At 42.2% G+C, this 15,290-nt stretch overlaps 1 protein-coding gene across 1 annotated transcript; it reads left to right on the top strand.

The window, feature by feature from the left end:
* Positions 1-1,645: 1,645 nt before the first annotated feature.
* On the top strand, positions 1,646-14,539 carry TEX264 (testis expressed 264, ER-phagy receptor). The gene is made up of 4 exons (XM_053469181.1): positions 1,646-2,619; positions 3,727-3,948; positions 10,283-10,436; positions 13,969-14,539. The coding sequence occupies exons 1-4, from the start codon at positions 2,353-2,355 to the stop codon at positions 14,226-14,228; spliced, it is 903 nt and encodes a 300-aa protein (XP_053325156.1). The 5' UTR covers positions 1,646-2,352; the 3' UTR covers positions 14,229-14,539.
* Positions 14,540-15,290: the final 751 nt, after the last annotated feature.

Genomic DNA, 15,290 nt, shown 5'->3' with positions numbered 1-15,290 from the left:
TAGTTAAAGGGTTGAGACACAACTATCTTTTTAGTGAATAGACCCCAAGATTCAAAAATGAAACAAGAAAGGGCAGTTTTTAGTGTGTTGAGGTCTTGATCACTCCTGATGAGTAAGGTTTGACTAAAGCCAACACAAACTCAGCCAAGTCAGCCATGTCTCAACCTCCAACAATACTGAAAATGCATTTGGCTTGTAGTCTCACTTTAAGCTTTTTGGGTTTGTAGTGTTTGTGATCACCTAGGTATCAACGCCTGGGGAGAACAAGATGCAAGGAGCGGTGTGAGACGGGCTGAGTATTATCCAAAATAATTTTCACTTGGGGTGTGAAGTCTGCAGGTAGCTGAAGTTCTCTGACTTAAGGGAATTAGGCAAATATCCCTAGATATCTTGTTGTAAAACATCTCGGCAGCTGATGGGATTTATACCTTAGAAATCACGTTTTAGAAATGAAACAAGAAGCTGCGTTTGTGCATTAACCTCTTTGTATCACGGCACATTCTTTGAGTTTCTCACTGCAGTGTTTTTAATGTATTTTATCTGGGATTTTGTTTTGTTTTTGGGGTGGGCTGCCCACTAGCTATGGCTCATCACACGACTAAAAAATATCTCCCAACATATAAACTGAATAGATTTCTTTTAAGGGGTGTGGCTACAAAATTGTCAAGGGGTGGAGCTTAACCAAGACTATTTATGTAGCCTTCTTACCCGTTAATATCTTTTAACTGAGTACAGCTTTGGATTTATAAGCACGTTATGGTTACTTTTAGGACTGTAGAACCTCAAAGAGGTGCCATGCTTTGACCACATCGCTGAAGATGGGGAAGGTGCCTGTACTGGGGTAAGGCCGCGGAAACTGGTTCCCCAATCTTCTTCTGGGGCCACACTTCTTCAAGGGATATGTAGCCACTTAACTTCCCTCCCTGGTAAAGCCAAGGGAGGGCAGGATCTTCTTAGTGCTGAATTATTTAAGTCGAAGTGGGAGCCACAAGGTCAACCCATTTCCCCCGTCAAAGAGCCAAGTCTTCACCGACACAGTTCCACTGTGGCATTTTCGGTGCAGGCAGTCTATGGGCCCAGTCCGTGGCTGATATTACAGAAATGGAACCACCATCAGCCGGCCAAAAGCCGTGGTGCGTACCCAGGGAACAATCTGAGCTCCTCTACTTCAGGTGGGTTGGAGGCAGACCAGCTGGTTTGCTCACCCACCACATATCACAAATATAGCCACTTAAAATTTGTTATGCACCATAACAAGTATTTGGTTGTAGTGCACATTTTTCACAATTCATTTCTATCTACATTGGATATCTGTCATTAGTTTTGGTATTCTTTTATTATATAATATCAGTGATTGCTATTGTATTCAAATTTAATGCCTTACAAATAAGTAAATAAGTAACAACAAATTCCTTTTGACTTTTTTTTTCCATCATGCTGCATATAACTAAATTACCCTGGTACTTTGGGCTGGAGTGTTGTCATTTGCTATGAATATTACACTATGTTGATGTGAAATGTCATCAGCTGTAACCTGCATCTTTTCCCTCAAGGTGACATTCCCTTGGGTTTCCCGCTCAATATCGCCAGCCAATCATAAGACTGCACCTTTAGGCCCGCCCATTCCCGATACCTGCTCTCCGTGTGACACGCAACGCTGTTTCAACTGGATAAGCTTAGAAAGCGGCTATGTACGAAGCTCTAGCGGGCCGATGGGAGATCGCTAGCAGAAGAGAGAAGCCATCTCAGAGACTGACGATATTCCCCTTCACTAAACAGCCAGCGCTAATAGAAAAACCGAGTATCACGTTTCCATGGTAACCAGAGACTCTCATCCTGGTCGGAGCGCACCAAGTACACAGCGAAGAATTACACGTTTTTAATTACATCACCTACTGGGTTGTTTAAGGGTCACTTTTCATAATGAATAAATAGAGCCCGCGTTTTATTGATATTTTGAGTATTTTTTTTCCAGGAGTAACGCTACTGAATCTCAGCCAACCTTTCGTGTTCTCCCCGTGTTGCCTTAAGCTTGGTATCGCCCATCGTACCCGGAAGAGACCATCCTGCTGTAATGTTAATGTAGAAGTCTATGAGACTAAGAGCTCAGTAGGGAGAGCTGTGTGTCATCCATCAGCTTAAGACTGCATTCTCCTTGGAGTGGAAGAGAGACGGTTTGTTTAGTTCATATTTTTTATTATATTATCTACTAGGTAGGGATTTTTTTTATATATACTGGTTGAGATTAAAGAACCGGACGCGCAATTCTTCTAAACTGGACATTTGACTTGACCCTTTCCAGTGTCGTGAACCCATTGCGCCACAGCCAGTAATACCTTCTATTTTATTAAGATGAGTTCTATCCCAGACTGGGTGCTGTTGTCCTTGATTGCTGCTTTGATTGCACTTTTACTTCTTACTTTGTTTGGAGTGGCTGTATACTCAGGTTTGCTTACAGAGGTGGAGGTACGAGCCGGACCACCGCCCATCCGCGGTGTGGTCGTGGCTTATAAGTTTCGCATTGGACCGTATGATGAGAGTGGGAACTTGTACACAGAGAGCGTCAGTCTTGCGCCGAAGTTGGTTTCCATTGGTGTTTACTATGACAATCCGATGAAGGTGAGTCTGAAAAATGCTGAGCTGCCTTACGGGGACAAAGCAATGTTTTTTTTACCAGATGCTGAAATAAATTTCATTAAAATTTGTATATATAACGATGACCACAACTGGGTGATCTCATCGCCTGATCTTAGGGTTACTATACTACTCAGGGCCCACAGAGATATAACGGTTGCTAAAAGGCAAGCTGTAGGTATATGATAAATACATATAATGCGCAATAAAGGTAACAAGATGGGAATGTCATCAAGTTATTGAATCTGGGTTGAGAATCGCACGGTTTAAAATAAGCGGCCACTCACCACACACAGTCTTTGTTGTTTCTTTTGGAAATGTATCCAAGGACTCTTAAAATCCAAAAAGCGAGGGGCATCTCACTGTGTCATATGGGGAAACATTGTGTAAGTAAAAGGGGCACCTTTAGGAAGTTATGAAAGAAATGAAGCATTATATGGTTAACTTGACAGAAGCAGGCACTTTACGGTAAAGTGCCCAAAATGAATCATGTTTGAAACCACAAATGTATTTGGTAAGTAAAGTGGGAGATTTAAGTATATTGAGTGTACGGAGCAGGAGGTATGGATAAATATAGCAGCACCTTCTCTGGGGAAAGAGACTTGCTTATAGCAGCAAAGTTGCCCTCGAGAAGCAGGTAGGGCATCCCAAAGGAATGGGTTAGGTACTTTGGTACTGGAGCCCAGGTGCATAAGAAAGCATAATATATTTATGTGTGTGTGTATATATGTTATATTTCTGGTTACCAGAGTTGGTAAGCCTCTGAAACCAGGAAATTGTGACTGCTGGTGGCCAACTTTCTGGGCTTTTTATACGTTTACATATAACTGTACGTATTTTCAGAACTTTAGAATCATTTTAGCTCCACATGCTTTTAGTTACATTAAAAGGTCATTTTAGTCTTTTTTTTAAAACTCCAAGGCTCTTTGGTAGTATTTATATATAAATAGTAAGTGGCGTATACATATACGCATGTTTGTTTATTTGCATTGCTTTGTCAAGCGTTGTGGGATAAACAGATTCTTTAGAGTGTTGTTTTTGCTGCAATATTACAAGTTCTTTGTAGTTCATATGTCAACTGTCTGTTCACAGGTACCGGTGGAGTTTTGTAGGTACATGGTGGGCAGTATACTCAGCGAGGGAGATGAAAAGCCTGTACCTGATCACGTCAGAATATTTCGGAAACACGGCTTCAAGTTCTGTGTCCTGCCTGAAGTGAACCATGCTGTTATGGCCACCTTTCCTTATACCACCCCTTTCTCAATACAGCTGGCGACCACCAGAGTTCACCCAGCGCTGGAGAAATACGTCAAGGTAAAAAACGTCATCCAAGTATACTTTAGTTTGCGAAGCAGGACAAAGAGTATGTGTAAGTGTGTTTTCCTCCATCTGGGGGGATGTAACAGAGCTGCAAAAGGGCCACATTTTTTTTCTTCCAACAAACCATAAACAGCAGAAAGTTTATCCAGAACCTATTAAGGAGCAGCATAACCTGGCTGCCAATACCCCTCTGTGTATGTGCTATGCTATGCTGTTTCCATACTTGTCCTGACAGATGCATATCATCAGCCCTTGATGTCCCAACATGAATGATCGGCGTAACTGATGCCTTGTGTTGGGCCACCTGGGGCCCTGTTTCCAAGCTTGTCATGAGTGATACAGATAATCAGCCCTTGGTGGCCCAACATGACTGGCATCAGTCACATAGATTTTTTTATTCTTTCATCTTCATATTTATCTGCTGGGATATGTTAATGGTTTATTCACAAAACGGTGAACTTTAGGAGATATTTGGTTGAAACCTTCCTTCTCCCTGATTTAAGTACCGTATATGCTATTAACAGCGGCGTATTCTGTCCTACACCCCTCTGCGGCATTACTGAGTGTAGATTGCCCCATTGCGCAATCGGTTCCTGGTATGCTACAATGGACCAGTGTAACCAGTCAGCCAGTTATTTTCCCTTTTGTTAAGACATTACCTCCCTTTGGTGGAATCCGATTGGCTCTGGCAGTTGCTTACCGGTAGATGAGACCTTTGAGACAATATATTTATTCCAAGTTTTTTGCCACAGATCACAGCTAAACTAAATATCCAGAAAAGGGATTTAATTGATTGGAAACCAAAAGACAGTAAGAAGTTGGAATGAATTTAGTCTCCCTAAAAGAAGTGATAGGTGACGGTTCCTCTTTAAATTGCTAATTGTAAATATTTAATCTGACCTCTACTTGCCTGCAGTTCGCAGTTTAGCGAATAAGCCCCCCGGCCACCGATAGCATGGGTCTGCATTGTGTCTATTCCAACATGTAGCTCGGTTTTGCTTGTAGCCACAGCAGCTCCTATAGTTATATTGCTGTTACAGAGCGATACACCAGTGATTCGGCCCACGCTGGGATTTTAGTAATATAGCAAGAAGAAAACCAGCAGCGAGAACGGTTTCCCAGCCTTGCGTGGCCACACTGAGAGGAGAAAGGAGTGCTGCGAAGAAGGCTTTGTATTCAAATACATATATTATATATATATATATATATATATATATATCTCAGAATGCTCGCTACGCCAGTATAAGTTAGTAACTATGCACAATCTTCCAAACGTTCGCTAGAAAGGCGTTGCGTTGTAACTACCCATCCTGTTCCAGGCGCAAATGGTTTTGCATTACATTATATGGCCGAGCACTTTTAACTATCTATAGGTCTATGTTCCGTAGGAATTTGTAGAGATCCCACATGATGGAGATGCGCATTAATGTTTATGTTTAAAGAGCATTTCTCTGCGACTGCACTTATTTTACGTCAGATTTGTACAGCCCGGTTCTAAGACAAAGTGACAAATTTGAAACCATGGGATGATCCCACCAGTTTCTCCAAAAATGAACACTTATTGTTACATACCGTATTTGCTCGATTATAAGACGACCCCGATTATAAGACGACCCCCCAAAATCAAAATATTAATTTAGGAAAAAAACAAAAAGCCTGAATATAAGACTACCCTATAGGGAAAAAGTTTTACCAGTAAATATTAATTAATGTAAATTATTTTCATGTTTAATAAAAGCTATGATTGAGAAAAATATATTTTTTAAATTTCCTTTTATTTGCCAACCTGCCCCCCCCCAGTTATGCCACTCTGCCCCCAGAAATGCTTTATACCCCCCTATTTGCCACTCTGCCCCATGATATGCCTTATACCCCTGTATGCCACTCTGGCATATAGGGGGTTAAAAGGCATATCATGGGGCTGAGTGGCATATAGGGGGGTATAAAGCATTTCTGGAGGTATATAGGCATATCATGGGGCTGAGTGGCATATAGGGGGTTAAAATGCATTTCTGGAGGTCCAGAAATGCATTTTAACCCCCTATATGCCACTCAGCCCCATGATATGCCTTTTAACCCAGCATGTACTGGCTGCCTTGGCTTGATAGGAGTGTGATTGCTGTTAGCAGTTTGATATATATATATATATATCAAACTGCTAACAGCAATCACACTCCTATCAAGCCAAGGCAGCCAGTACATGCTGGAACCTGGGGATGATAGCAGTGGGATTACAGCCTCCATATGCCATGCTACAACCCCCACCCCCCTTACACATCCATGCTATCACACACACACTCACACTCATTCACAAACATTTAAATACTCATTCATTCCCTTAATCACACACACTTCACACATACTCAAAAAACCCTCCCCCACCCCCTCACCTGAACTGCAGATCTCCAACTCGCAGACTTCTGCAGGGGACCGGCTGTAGCAACTTCTCTGGCCCCGCCCTCAGAGGAGGGAGGGGGGAGATAGAGTTCTGTGAGGACGCTGCAAGCTTCCTGCCCTGCTTCTAACAGAAGAGACGCTGCTCGCGACCGGTAAGCAGCATGGCGCCAGCATTTTTTTGGGGTCTGATTAGAAGACGACCCCGATTATAAGACGAGGGGTATTTTTCAGAGCATTTGCTCTGGAAAAAACCTCGTCTTATAATCGAGCAAATACGGTATTTGCTCTTCTTAAGGACGCCCTGGTTGTTAAGATATGCCAAGCAAAGCTGTGCAGCCTTCCACATTATTACTTATTGCATTATATAGCGCCGCCTTATCCCGCAGCACCGTATAACAGGTAAAGAGAGACCCCTACTGAAAGGAACGATGGTCTCGGAATCAATATAAGCATGTGACGCAGATTGTCGGTTTAACCTGTTGTTTAAAGCCTTCCTTAAAGCCTTTACCCCAGGACATTTGTCCCGGCCTGGCTTTTATTATCAGCAGGGGAGGTGTGAACATAAGGGCTGGTTATTAGGGGCTTGTTATGAAAGGAGAGAAACATATGGCAGGGTCATCACGAGTGAGACAATCTCGGGCGCATTTACAGCAAATGTTTTGTATCGGCTAACGCATCAGTTTTTAAATGAGCTCCCAGGCCGTTATATTCCACCATCCTCCCTTCCATAGCTTTTATTTTTTATTTTTTTTAAAGAAATCCATACGGTACACAGGGCTGTTTCCATACCCGCCACTAACTTTGTTGCTCCCTTCTCAGCCCGTGTGTCTCGTACACGGCAGGCATGTGTATAGGCAATAAAAGGATGGTAACGGTCAGCGGTTAAGCTTGGCATTTTAGCTCTGCTGTATGAATGGCAGACCTGAGGGCGATACTGACTTTCCATAACATTTCTGTCACATTCTGTAGTGATTTGATCTTGTAGGGTTGGTTTAAGCTTACTGTCCGCAGCTGTACCTTGCAGCCGTCCCAAGCAAGCAGCCTCCGGACACCAGAGTGACTGCTTGTCCCCTACCAATGCAAGCACTTACTGCTTGTTCTGTATTCTGTTAAATACCTTCCTTCTTTTTCTTGGGCTTGCTTTAGGAAAATACATTAAACAGCATTACGCTGGTAGTATGCGGCATAATAATAATCATACCCAAGCTGTCTGTGATGAGCCTGACCAAAATAATGAGAGCTCTTATTGTGATCTTTCCCAACGCATTTCCCCGGCCCCATCTCATTATTGCCCATCTGTATATTTAATTGTAATTAAAAAGCTAAAGTTACCGGCTTAATATAAACTACTGAAATGCAAGGGAAACAGAAACATTACCTAGGACTACCGTTTATGCTGCATCAAACCTTTTATTCAAGCAGTGGCTTAGTTCACTGAACCAAGGGTAGTGGATGAATTGAGGTGTGATGAAACTTTTCATCTCCCTGGTTTATTGGTGCATTTTGAAAGGCTAATCGCAGGGAGCGTCTCCTGTAAATAGGGTGAAGTTTTGCCCTGTATAATATTTCAATGATTCTGTGAGGTTGTCGTTTATTTAATAATGGCTGTTTGTGTATATGTTGTTTTTTTTTGTTTTTTGTATTTTTTTTTTCCCCCCTTTTCCGCTTGCCGGCTCTGGTGAGGGAAGTGTAAATTGGTGCCTGTTGTTTGTAGTCAGGCGAAAATGAGATCTGAGACGGAGAATGAAAGACAAGCCAGGGGAACAGAAAAACAAGGAGGGGGTGCAGGAAAAAGGATTGCGTCTGGGCCGACAATCGGTTCTGTATGGGGGCTGTCCAGCATTCTCATCAGGAAAGGGAAAAGAGTGTGGGGGTGCAGGAGAAGATGACCATGTTGGGGGGGGCATCAAAAATGTATGGGGGTTATCCAGCAGTCTTATGAGAGGCACGTGGGGTGGAGGAGACTTTATTGAGGGAGCTGGGTTGTCCAGCAGTCTGATCAGCCTTTCATCTCATAATTATCTCCTTCCTCTTTATATATTCCTCTTTGTCATTTTTTTATTTCTCTTCTTCACGTCATTCTCTTTGTTCCTCTGACTTTCACAGATACACATAATCTTCTCAGGCAATCCAGCCCCCCCTATCTTTTTTTTTCGTGCACCGTTATCCCCCTCGTCTTTGCCCCCTGTGTTTGCCCAGATTATTTTCTTTTTCTTGTCTTTTAAATCTTCTTTCTCCTCTCTCCATGTCTGTGTTTTACTCTTTTCCTCTCCATGGATAGAGAGCGGGAGGAGGTTATGTTTGAGGAGCTCTCCTCAAGGGAAAAGGGGAAGGGGGGTCTTTTTAAATCCCTCTCACTTTCCTTTAGGGGACGTTCTGGACAAGTTCAGTACTTAATGTTCTGTTCCTGATAGAGTCCAGCGAAGCATCACATGACTCTCTTGCCAGCAATGCTCTGCCTTCTGGGGGAGTCTATACCATGCTGTCTCCATTGCAAGCTGGAACCCCATCGCTCTTTTTTGATGCATATCCCCTTTTCCTCTTTATATTCCTTCATTTCCATTCTCCTCTTCACTGGCTTTTCTGAAGATAAGCTGCCTCCACTCTCCAAAGGAATGTTTTTTTTCCACCTTTCCTCTTCTTATTACTTCTGCCGCTTCTCCGCAGCAGGTGTTTGGGACAAGAACTCATGTGCAGCATGTGCTACCAGACGTATGATGTCATCAGTCTCTAAAGCGTATATGATGCGTGCAATGTGTCTCAACTTTTCAATTTTCTGCTCTGCATAACACCTCTTCCTGCTCTTTTCACTCCACTTGGTGGGTTACTTCCACACTACCCCCTCCATATTCTACACTACATCTCAATATGTTGTCTGCAGCTCCTCTCTTTGCCCCCCACCCATCTCTTCCAGAGGCTTCCTCCACACTCCCCCCAGGCAGCACCGGACTCTCCGCGCCTCCCCTCAGACTGTCAGGATCCAACATGTATTTTAATGAGTCAGATCCAGCTGGGAATGAAATTTTAATGAGTTTGCTGTGAGTTGTGGTGTCTCTGGCACCAAGGGGAGAACAGCTGCAGCCTGACCCCCCACCACCACCCATTTTCGTCTGGATTAAACATGTTAAGTGTGCATGTGTTTAAAAAAAAAAAAAAGGAATTCTACACACTAATTGTGTAAATTATGTATTACAATACTACAGTAGTGTGAACCACTAAAGATGTGAAATCCATTCTCACATACACACACATTCATTGGATTTCCCAATTCCAACCTCTTTAGCGTACATCTTTACAAGAATTTACTGCACATACGACCAATAAATTCTACTTTTGCACAGGTACAGAAATATGAGGTCATCCTGAACCCTGGATTTAGCGTATTTCACTGCATTAACAATGCATTATGAAGGGTGGTGTTTACGGAGGGAGAGACACCCAAAATATTGCATGATTGACAACAATGACTGCTTCCATGCTGACCTACATTATTGCATATAGCTCCTTATTCTATGCTCAAGGAGAAATATATATATTTTTTTACCCCAAGTGACTTTCCCTTAAAGGTCCCATCTGATGTTATATTTAAAGAATACCTTACTTTTTATTACAGTTTATGAGAGATTGGAGGGGGGCTTCAGATGGGAAGAGCTCTCCTGTGGTGAGTCAGCAGGATAGCCGACTCTATTAATTAGACCTTCTTGAAATCAGATTATTTTTCCTCACCAACAAATCTGATATTTAATATGATCCCTACTTCTTGGCCACAAGGAGTACTCATGTTCTGGAATCTCATATTAGTCTGCATTAGACTTCTAACCCCACACAACATTTTCTCCCAAAACAGGCTGGAAGTATGTTGTATATTTGTTAGATTTTTTTATTTTTTTTACATTTTTTTGTATAATGGAAATTGTGTTTTTTCTTGCAGGAAAGAAAACTGTGCGCTCATCCCTATGTAGAGATTTACAAAGGGGATAAGATTATCTTCATGTGCCCACTGTCTCGCCAGGATGACTTCTATGTTCCTGAGATGAAAGAACTTATAAGGAAAGAGAAAGGACAGCCGAGTCTGCCAGAGTCAGGTATGGCTTCCCAGCAGTAAAAGTTTTGCTCTTGATCCTCTTCCAGGCATCCTAAAACCTACGTTCTGCCATTGAAAAACGTTGCTACGAAGTAAAGAGATCAGTCGAGTTAAGGCATAACTTGTCGCCCCTGATCCTTGTGTTTTTCCTGGGGTGGTGGTGGACTCATAAGTCACCTCGAAGTGATGTTGGCGAGTTGGACCTTAGCTCCGACTCTTAAGTCTTAAACCCATGAGTTCAAATCTTGTTTCTTGGGGTTTTTTTTTTACTATAATCCCCTCAGCTCCTGGGAGGGTATACGAGTTGTAATTGAATTAGCAGTTTGGACTTTCTCCAACTCGTGGAAGCTTTCTGCTTCAAACTCACAGTTTTGTGAATAGGTCTCATGATGCCTGGTGAACGGTTTGTGATCCTGCATCGATAATGGTAGTCTTTATGTTGAGTAAATACTCTATGGCAGACATGTTTAAGATGGTTAAAAAAAATCAGGATTCCAGATCTTAAAACCTTTTTTAATTTTACTACTCAGAGGTCTTTTTATCTTCCCATAGAGCAGTGTGAGAGCCTCCTCAGGTATCTCCACCGGTAGCACATACTTCACGCTATTACCTTTGCAGCCAGCATTGCATTCTGCAAGCTTCTCTTTCAGATGACTTAGTTATTTATCGCTGCGTATACAGAGCCCATGTATATGTGCTTTATTTGGGTGAACACCATAGGCCATTATTTTTTGTATTAAGACGAATATTGTCATGAGGGACAAGTATATTGGGCTACCATTTTGGTCCCTTGGACAAGTAGATTTTTAATAAAAAAAATTCCACACCCCTGCACCCACTTCCATCTTGTTTGGCTACTGGCCTTATTAGGACCGTGGGGTTCTGTTTAAAGAATTGCATGCTGTTTAGCATCACGTCCCTACCTCTTCGCGCACGCTGCAAAATTGACAGTTCTCCTTCCACCTAAGGCTCATTTGTGGTCTGGCTCTCACACTATATACAGGGAGCTGAATTTCTCCATGTCTCCCACAGTGCAAGTTGGAACATTTCTCTGCTTTCCAGAGTGTATGCTGAGAAGCATCGCTTGCCCTCGTGACGAGAGGTCTGGGACATGGCACTGGCAGGCCGGGTGACCCCATCCTCAAGCTGTGTCAGCCACAATTAACATTATTTTGCAGTTAATGATTCCCTGGAGCTTCCTCACCAGCCATGGGCACCACCAGCTGTCACTATCACCTCGTCGTGTGATGATGCCCTCTGCCCCCAGCTCCGGGCACTCATTGGCAGCCAAGGTCGATACGTGTCCTTATAGTGACGGAGAGCGTGAGGCCTATATTTGCTCAAACTTGCAGGCGGAGGGCAGGACAGTGATCTGCCGCCCCTCTTCCTCTCCCTATATTATTATCTTTGTGTGTTATTAAGCAGCTGGGAGCTGACGCACGCCATGAGCGCTGGGGGGGCCCACAAAATAAATGGCATGTTATAATCTGCTGGGCAGGGGGCACACCTGTGAGAAAGTGGGTGTGCGAAAAAGAGACAGAAAACTGAGATGTACAAAAGGAGGAGGACGTTAAAAGACTGTTATAATTAAGGGGGGGATGTCTGAGACAGAACGACACCAGTTAACAGGCTGGTTGGAGAAAGGGAGGAAAGAACTCGGCAGATTAAACAGAGAAATTGGACAAGGACAGATAAATATACACAGACTGGAGGAGGCACACGGAATAAGACATCTGGAATGAAGAAATTATTGGCATGGATTTTAAAAAAACAATTGTATAAAGAGTGGTGTATATATCAGTGGTGCACTCGCCTTAGAATAGTTGCCCACAATGCCAAAAAAAAAAAAAAACAGTGGTATCAGGGGGGCTCTGCTGACCCTTCCTGGTCCCTTGAAATGAATAACGGACCCTCGAATACTTTTAGTAACATCAATCAAATATATAGTTCAGTAAGGTTTTTGACATTGTCCCATAGTGTGACAAGAGGCAGAAGGTTGTATTTAATGGTGTATTTAGAGAAAGTACTTGTTAGTGGGATACATAAGGTATCGGGACCCGTGCATTTTAATTTAATTTTTTTACGTAATATGACAGGAGTCTTAATGGTATGGCATGTCTTTTTTGCAGATGATAGAAAGGTGTACCTCAAGGTAGACTTTCCGATTTGCACAATTCAAATGACAACTAAATCAGAAGAATGGCGAGCGCGGCAGCTGCAGTTTATTGTTGATAAATGTAAAATGATGCACTTGGGACATAAAGAATCCCAGGGAATAATATAGCTTTGGGCACACTGTTTTGTCAGTGACCCTGGAAGAGAGGGACTTGGGAGTAATTAATCCTGATGACTTAAATGTAAGCAGACCATGCAATAAAACATTGGAAAAAGCACTCATGGTGCCGAGTTGTATAGCGAGAGGCATTAATAGCAGGAAAGGGGAGTCTGTCATGTGACTTGTCATGTGACCCTGCTGAGCTTCCATCTCCCAGCTGTGCGTAGAAAGCCAGAAAGCCAGCTGAATAGACAGCCTTTCTCTGTATAAAGTTAATTAATGTTAAACAAGTAAAACCCAACCAAATCATAGCCACCATGGCTACCAAGTGCCTAAATATAAACGCTCTACTATTTAAGTATGGTTTGGGATCCCCTTATGTAATTTTCCTCTGCCACTTCTGTTCAACTTTTGTGAGTAAAAATTTTAATTAGGTCTCTGTGGCCCGTTCTCCTTTTTTGATTACGGAGGTTTAAAATATTTTCTCATGCAAATACAGGAAAACTCCATATACACTGCTGGTCATATTACATTACCTATGTTTGTGTTTTTCACACAATAAATCTTCTTAATGCATCGTTTTACCTTAAAGGCAATATAATGCCCCATTTTCTAAGCATTTCAATAAATATTGTTTCTTTACCTGTCAGAAATAAATAAAACACTTACCTGGTGAATGAACACTGTCCCTCAAGAGCTGCGGGAGGATTAGAACCCCTAAAATGAATGCACGTGCCAACACCGGAGCTGACCGGCAGTGATTGCGTGTGCAATACATTTGGCCGATATATTGTCAAGATTGCTACACAGCAAAAACAAAGCATTTCTCTGACCATTAAAAAGAAGGTTGGCCCGAAAGGTCCTTTAATCTTTGTGTTGTGACCGTGGCTCGTTGCCAGCAGATTAGAATTGAAGATGGTAGTTGTAAGAGGTGCTTAAGAGAAGACTAAAGAATGAAGAGGAGAGCAAGAAATGTTCACGATACAAAGTTGTGTAGAAATATGGCCGTAGGCTTTTCTTCATGGCAAACCGGGTAGATCCATGAGTATGATCTGATCAAAGGTGTACAAGAATGGATGAGGCTTTCCTCTTCCTGCTTTATACAATTATTTCCATTGATTTCAACTGATTATGTGATCCCTGTCCATCCACATATGGACATTTGTACCATTTGGTTTATTCATATGCATGTGATGTTCTATGTAATGTTATTGTATTACCATTCTTCTCCCTCATGATTTCACCTTTTTCTATGCAGAGCTTGACCCCCTCTTGCCAGAGGAATTAATGAGCTTGGAGATGGTGTCTGAGAGCCCCGAAGAGATTGAAGGAGAAAGTTCCCAGAAGAAAGAGCACCCCGATAGCGAGAAGAGTCCCAGCGAGTCTGGCGCAAGCGCTTCCTCTTTTGAAGAACTGGAGTTGGATGGCAGTGGGTCGGGGGCACAGGGTCAGACAGACGCTAAAAGCAAATGGAGTGAAGCGCACGAGTCATGGGAAAAGACCACAGATGAGAAGTGACGGGTCACTCTTGTCCCTTGGGTCTCATCTCCTTAATACTGTGCAGTAGAGTTAATGCACAGATCTGTCTTTATCCACCCAGCGCTTTATTTCTGCTACGTGTTGTATTTTCCAGCTCTTCCTTTCATGTCTCTTTTGCCTATGTGTCCCGCGTTAGTCGCCTTATTTTAACCCGTTCTCGTGTTTATAACATTTTTATGTTTTCATCTTTCTAGAAACACTGCCACTTACTTGAATAATGGTCTACAATAAGGTTCTGTGCAATCTGGTAAATAGGCCTGGTATTTATAAATAAATACTTGAAAATTGAATAGATTCTTTATTTTGCATCTTGTCGATTAAGCTAGAACATTTAAATGTGTTTTTTTTTTTTTTTTACTTTATGCATATCAGCATTTTAGATAAACACCCCAGCATATCATACTTTTTCCAGAAATCCTTGATTCAGTAAGAGTTTAATTGTGAGCTTTCAAGATCAAGTTGTTAGGTCCCTTCCCCAGGCATTATTTAGGCTAAAACATGTGCCACGTGAATTATAAAATTCAACCAATTTAGCCTCACTAATGCCCGAGGGAGAGACCTGAAGGTCTCAAAAGCTTGCAATCAAACTCTGTTTGCCAATAAATAGTATCATTATAACTCTTACTTATTTTTTTCCTGTCTCTCCGTGGCTAACATGATACAAACCTTTTTGACCATTTCAAAAGATTTAAAATTAATGCCGTGAAGAAATACAAATGTTATTAGACACAACAATGAATTAAAATGACTTTTACCCTCAATACATGTATACCACTGTAAGGTGACCCTAGGTACAGCTGACTGGAAATATTTATAATAAGAATAAACATACGTTCAATTAAACATTTTGGGCAGCATTTTCCATCACGGGGATCACCACAAAAGCTTATTGGACTTTAGAAGGTCCTTCTTTTTTTCTCCTAAGGGAAAACGTTTAAAAGGTTATTTTGCAAGGTGGATGTTGCTGAGTGGAGATCGGGAGATGTGGGACCAACTAGGACAATTTTAAAAGCCGGAGACCTTTCCATCAAACTCACTGCT

Source organism: Spea bombifrons, chromosome 6 (genome assembly GCF_027358695.1).
Source record: "Spea bombifrons isolate aSpeBom1 chromosome 6, aSpeBom1.2.pri, whole genome shotgun sequence".
NCBI lineage: Eukaryota > Metazoa > Chordata > Amphibia > Anura > Pelobatidae > Spea > Spea bombifrons.
This window is presented reverse-complemented; position numbering and strand designations above follow the sequence as displayed.

What these genes read in the sequence shown, in the direction of transcription:
- TEX264 (XM_053469181.1), top strand. Translation starts at nt 2,353, where the DNA reads ATGAGTTCTATCCCAGACTGGGTGCTGTTGTCCTTGATTGCTGCTTTG. An exon ending in ACTATGACAATCCGATGAAG is followed by an intron (nt 2,620 to 3,726) that starts GTGAGTCTGAAA and finishes GTCTGTTCACAG; the next exon opens with GTACCGGTGGAGTTTTGTAG. An exon ending in CGCTGGAGAAATACGTCAAG is followed by an intron (nt 3,949 to 10,282) that starts GTAAAAAACGTC and finishes TTTTTCTTGCAG; the next exon opens with GAAAGAAAACTGTGCGCTCA.